Genomic DNA, 6,075 nt, shown 5'->3' with positions numbered 1-6,075 from the left:
TTTTTTTTATAGGCCAGCTTCTTCAGCATTGATAATGAACAGTTTGATGCATACCCGGTACATGTTAAAATTCTTCCAAATAAATTGAGGTTTTTCATCAATGAGGAAACAAATCAGACAAGGTGACCATGGAGAAATGCAGATAGTAAACAACAAAGGTACAATTGGGGCTTAATTTGTCCATTAAGCCTGGTTTTCTTAAAATCACTACACTATCGCTATAGTGTTTTCATTACGATCATTGTACTGAGTAGTACATTGTGACCAAGCAATTAGCAGCACTGAAGAAGCTTGAGTGTACAGTTTTTTTGACACACCTAAATGGATTTGTCATTTGTGTCATTTGATTGGTGGATTTGGTATAACTGGATCTAATACAATCTTTTCATTGGTTAAAAGATGATGGAAAAAAGGTATATCATTAAAATTTCATAAGTATCAAATGACAAAGATCTATTTGAGGTGTGTTATAAACCGTTTTCACATCACGGCATCAATTACTGTATACAGATACTGAATGTTTTTATTCACACCATCTAGTGCAAATGCAGAAGGGGTGCAGAGAACAGTGCAATCGCACCCCCTAAATTGTATTAAGAAAAACAACTGTTGCATTATTGCATTCAAGATCTTTCCTATAATTTCTATAATTTTATATGAAGCACATAGAATCACTGTCTAATATCTGAGGTCAGAGGAGGATAGTCAGTGCGAGGCATTGCCAATTTACTTATTTTTGTACTTCAAATAATTTAGTGAGAAACTAAAAAAAAACCCCTTTTTTTCTTTGTCAGATTGACGTAATCTGGGTCAGCTGTGCTCACAATGCTAATAACATGGACAGAACACCAACTGATTACATGTCTTGTTGAGGTTCCTTGTGGCAGTATATCAGACAGCAACAATGCAACTCGATTTGTTCCGTTATTACTCTCAATTTATTGCCTCCAATAATTCTATTTCAGTTCATTGGTATCGATTTATTGCATAATAGAACTGTGTGGATAAAGAATATTTATTATTTTATAATCATTAAAATGATGTGAAAGAAGATACATTGTTGAATTATTTATTTGTATAGGTGTAATTTTTGCCCTACCTGACGTGGAAATGTACCGAATACTCAGTAGGGCTGAGGTCAGGTAGGGAAAAAATTACACCTATACATGTTTCTCCTGTCGCAAAACCAGTTATTGTCTATTATTCCACCACGACATTAACAATTACTAAGAATTATTTATTATTGTCAAAAGTAATTAAAAATACTACATTTTTAAGCATATTTTACTTATAAATTGTGCTCTAACTAATGTGTACAATTAAATGGAATGTATTACAGTACCTGAACAATACCTATGATAGTTTGTCTGGAATGTATACAAATTATGTTGGATAATACTTGACAGCATTTTAAATAAGAATGCTTGCTCCAAAGCTAGTGAATGTTTATGGTTCAACCTTAGGCTGTTGAACCATAGACAAACTCTGCGCCACCACTACTTTCTGATAAACCAAAACCTCAAACCATCAAAATGTGGAAGAAATTAGACATTTACATGCTACAACCATTCTGCTAGAAATAGCGAACCTTGACACCACCTGGACCGTAGGCTTTCTAAGTAAAACCCCCTTAAGGCAAGACTTTTTTTATACCTTGTTTCGTGAACATACTCTTTGTAAGATTGTTAGAGAAGGGGAAGAAAAAAAAATTAAAATGTTATTAGTGAATGTAAACAGCGTAGATTAGGATGGTTAAATGTTTTAAATTTATATAATTAGGAAGAAATATACATATCTTATTTTTAGAGATTTCAAGGCAGTGGTGGGCATAATAAAAATACAGAACTTTTTCTGAAATATCCATTTATTTGTGGTGGTGGGTGCATTAATTGGCGAAAAAATTAAATTTTATTTTTATTCGAATTCATTATTGGCGTGCTGAGGGTTTGCTAAACAAGGTATAACAAAAGTCCTGCCTAAGGAATCTAGCTTATAGGCCTCAATAGATCAATGGTTGACAGTAGAAGGATTATGTACTTTCTACTACTGTATTACATTTGAGAGGTTAATAAACAACAGCCTGCTACCAAACTGCATTGGAAGCCACCAGGGGTGGATCCTGGAAAAGGATGAAGACATGAAAAGAGAAAGAGGGCCAGATTCTTTGGTGAATCTTCCTTACCAAAAACTCAAGCACCATACCCCCTGTCCCCTAGGTTGGACTTCATGCATCCCCTACACTACCCCTTCCCCCATCCCCAATTCTGACCAAAACTTTTTTTGTATCTGCCCCTGATCACGGCATATTTAGCATAATACGAGTTCCTAACAAAATTTGGAATCAATCTTTCTAATACTGTATTTTTGTTGCCAGTACCAGTTCATTCGCGCTAACACTAAATCAGCTGTGTCTGACAAATGGTTTGGTGGAAAAGGAGAGGATGAAAAACGGGGGAAGGGGGAGATCAGGAAACTTTTCTCTACTTCACAAATAAAAATTGAAAGCCTCAGAAAAATGATAATTACATAAAAAATAAACATTTTTAAGATAAATTTGGCTCAGTATTTTTTTGCATTCTATTAATATTCTTACTAAAAACAGCAATTAAAACATGTCCATTATTAAGTATTATACTGTACTGTCTTCATAATAATTTACAAAACCTACAGTTAAAATACATTTATAAAAATCATAAAAATTGAATGAGAATGGGTAGCGGATATATATATATATATATATATATATATATATTTGTTTGAATTAACATGTACAAGGTTAGAAGTGAATGTCCTTTGGCACCAAATTTAAAAATATGTTTGTTACATTTGTCTACTAAAGTTCTACTTTGCTCATTCTTGGTCCCTTCTTTTGTTTTTTCTTATTTTTCTTTTTCTTTGGTTCAGCTTTCTTCTCTTGGAACTAAAGTAAAAAGATATATATTATGAATATAAATATGAATACAACCATAAGTGCTATATTTTGCTAATGCTAATACCCCTAGTGCTACATTTCCAACAATGCTATGGCTTGCTAAAAATATCCATTGTTCTTAAAATATTCAGCAATGACAATTTATTTTGCTCCTTTTTAACATTTATAGAACACAGATATATTTATTTAATGCATTTTTCCTTAAATCAGCAGGGAAAAAATTATACACTAAATTTAGATCACTTATTGTTTATTCCATCTCTGTTTTTTGGTTCTAAGTTTTTATTGTTAAAATAAACACCTACCTCAGGGGTTGTCTTCTTATAAGGGTTGTAATAGGAAGGATCCTTTGGTATAAATTCCATTTCTTGGGACATCTATAAAACACGTTTCTATTTTGTAAAAATGCTGATAAAACAGATCTTCAACATACACATTAAACATTTAATGTTAGTTTCAAAATTATTATTAATTATTTATTGTATAAAAATATTATCTAATAATACTTATTGCCATTTGGAAAAACAAACATCCATCAGATTAATGATGTAAAATATCACATTTAATCAATAAAATAAAAATCAGAATATCTTTTATATTCAAATTTTCATGAATGTTGTGAAAATTATGGTTGGGATATATCAGAAAAAGACTTATATACAATGTTGCAGTAAAGTTAGGAGCACTATTTTGTTGCAAATTAAAATACTTGTGGGTCAAAAAGAAAATGTTTTGAACACCCAACTAAACTGTAATATTTAGCACAGAGATCAATAGATTAAAAAATATTCTCACTAAATTAAAAAGCTGCTTGTGAACATCATCCAAAAAATCTGTTCGCTCTGCAAAATCCATCCCCCATCTCAGCTCATCCAGAAATTCTTTATTTTTGTCAAATATCTTGTGAGAAATGTCTGGTAAACGCAGTACAATATCACCAATAAATGCAACATTTTCAAGAACTACTGACACAACTATAAGGAAACATGAAATTAATTTAACTATTAAACATTTTGGGAGAAATCTGTGGAGTGATCAGCTTTGACAAGTTGTTTTTCTTGTTATTTATTTTGGTATATATACCATTATCTATCCGAATATTGCCACTGCTTTGAATAAACACCTGTATATAAACAAGGCAATTCAACAGAAGGACGCACATCTCGAGACATCAAAGGTTATAACTCTGGCATCGACATTCTAGGCGCACGTCAGCGCGCAATGATTGCAAAGGACTAATGATATTTTGCACTAACATTAGACTGAAATATATTCTTCATTTCAACATAAATTTTACCAAAATTGTGGTGAATTGTCGTTCATGAGACTCACTTCGCAGAAAAGATTAATAAATGTTCTGTATATACTCAAATGTTCGTTTTCGGCACCTTATGACAACCTTGTCAAAATGACAGCTTAATGTTACATAAGAACATGAAATTTTATAAAATTCGTAAATTTTAAATTGCTATAACTTTTCATTTTCTTGGTCAATTTTCACAAATCAAATTGCAGTTTATAAAAGCATTTAACAAGCTTGCGGTAAAAAAAAAATCAGATGTAACAGACATTGCGAAGTACCCAAAATTAATAAAGTAAAAACTAACACCATAAAACGAATGGCACGCATAGACTAATAATTGACGGCTGTACTCGCAACTAGTATCGGATTGTCGATGCCACAGTAAAGATCAAAGGACTGTACGCACGCGCTATGTTCGAGAACGGAGATGTGCGTCCTTCTGTTGAATTACCTTGATATAAATGGCCCCTTCAGAGCCTCATTTACAATAAACACCTCCCTGAAATAAATGCCCTAGGTGTTTAATTTTTTTTTTCAAATAAACACACCCCCCACCCCACCCAAATGACTGTAAACAAAACTAATGTAAGCAACACCATTCTGAACAAATTTTGTTATCTATGCCAGTAAAATTACATTTTTTTTTTCTAAACTGATTAAAACCAATCATCTTGTTATACTGTAGTTTCACATTTACAGTGAATTAACGGTCATTTTATTTTTGGGTATTCATTTTACACCAAAATAATAAACTACTCCATAATTATACGGTACATCAAAATATACAAAGGGCAGCAAAAGCTGAAAATATTGGATTTACAATTACACTAAGCAATTAGAATTGCAAATTTTTGTGTTCTAGACGCCTGAACTTAACATTTGACGCATTCTGCGTTATCATTTTTTTTCATTTTCTTTATTTTTCCTTTTTTTACCTCCCAAAAGAGGGGGATAGGGGCCGGGGCCAGACTGCCCCCCGCCCCTAAATCCGCCCCTGTATTTAAAGATAAATGATATAATATCAGTGGCAGATCCAGGTATTTGAAATTATAATAAAGGGGCAGGTTTGGAGGGACTTCCACAGTTGGAGAATCTATACCACCTCATCCCCACCATGGTTTCGGCTGAGGTAAGAAAATGTATGATTATGGCATGTTTAGATGGCCGGAAATGCCACTCACAGACATAAATAAAATATAATTTTCTTCTTATCTCCATTTTAAAAATGTTTTGACCAATTTGGTAGGCCCTTCTCTTTAATCCGCCTCTGGATATAATATGATGTATGCCCTACAGTCAATTTCAGAGACACATGTGTTATGTATCAACAAAGTCCTTTTTTGGTCAGTGTGCTTGCTAGACGAGTATGGGTGGGGCCCTTAGGGAATAGTATTCAGTGACATTGATACATACTGTTTCTTGTATCTTCATCTGATGGTAGTGGCATACCAGGTTCAAAATCACTTTGTGATATATGTTTCCTTGCTTCAGCAAACACCTGCAAGACAATATGACTTATTCAGGATTGTTAATACATTTGTAAGAGGCATAAATGTAGTCTCAAAGTTATTGATGAATGATGTAATAAAGTATGAAGTCTAGTGGAGTTGAATAGCTTAGTAGCTAAGATGCTTGCCTTATAATGCCAGGGTTCTGGGTTCAATTCCTGTGACAGTAGGACTTTTTGTCACAACCAAAAACAACTCCACTTGCCAAACCCTCATAGAGAGATCATTCTATCCTTTAATTGGTGAGTGTACTTGCTCCAGATTGTTAAAGGCGGCCTGCATGGGGAATATCCTCTGCGCAATAATTTCGCCAAGAAATATGTCCGCACATT

At 33.2% G+C, this 6,075-nt stretch overlaps 1 protein-coding gene and 1 long non-coding RNA gene across 2 annotated transcripts; one reads left to right on the top strand and one right to left on the bottom strand.

Annotated features, from left to right (window-relative positions):
• The first annotated feature begins 15 nt into the window (after nucleotides 1–15).
• On the top strand, nucleotides 16–1,459 carry LOC117119439. Its single transcript, XR_004447189.1, has 2 exons — nucleotides 16–158; nucleotides 795–1,459. It is a non-coding gene; the product is annotated as an uncharacterized LOC117119439 (long non-coding RNA).
• Nucleotides 1,460–2,783: 1,324 nt separating this feature from the next.
• Nucleotides 2,784–5,733, bottom strand: LOC117119440 (coiled-coil domain-containing protein 134-like; the record flags this gene model as incomplete). The annotated part of the gene is given in 4 exon segments (XM_033264266.1): nucleotides 2,784–2,920; nucleotides 3,238–3,309; nucleotides 3,728–3,906; nucleotides 5,649–5,733. Coding segments are annotated over 4 exon segments (423 nt in total), but the record flags the coding sequence as incomplete, so codon positions are not given.
• Nucleotides 5,734–6,075: the final 342 nt, after the last annotated feature.

Source organism: Anneissia japonica, unplaced genomic scaffold, assembly GCF_011630105.1.
Source record: "Anneissia japonica isolate Jap-2015-1 unplaced genomic scaffold, ASM1163010v1 scaffold287947_len44719_cov152, whole genome shotgun sequence".
Classification (NCBI taxonomy): domain Eukaryota; kingdom Metazoa; phylum Echinodermata; class Crinoidea; order Comatulida; family Comatulidae; genus Anneissia; species Anneissia japonica.
The sequence above is the reverse complement of the archived record's forward strand: the minus strand, read 5'-3'. Positions and strand labels throughout refer to the sequence as shown.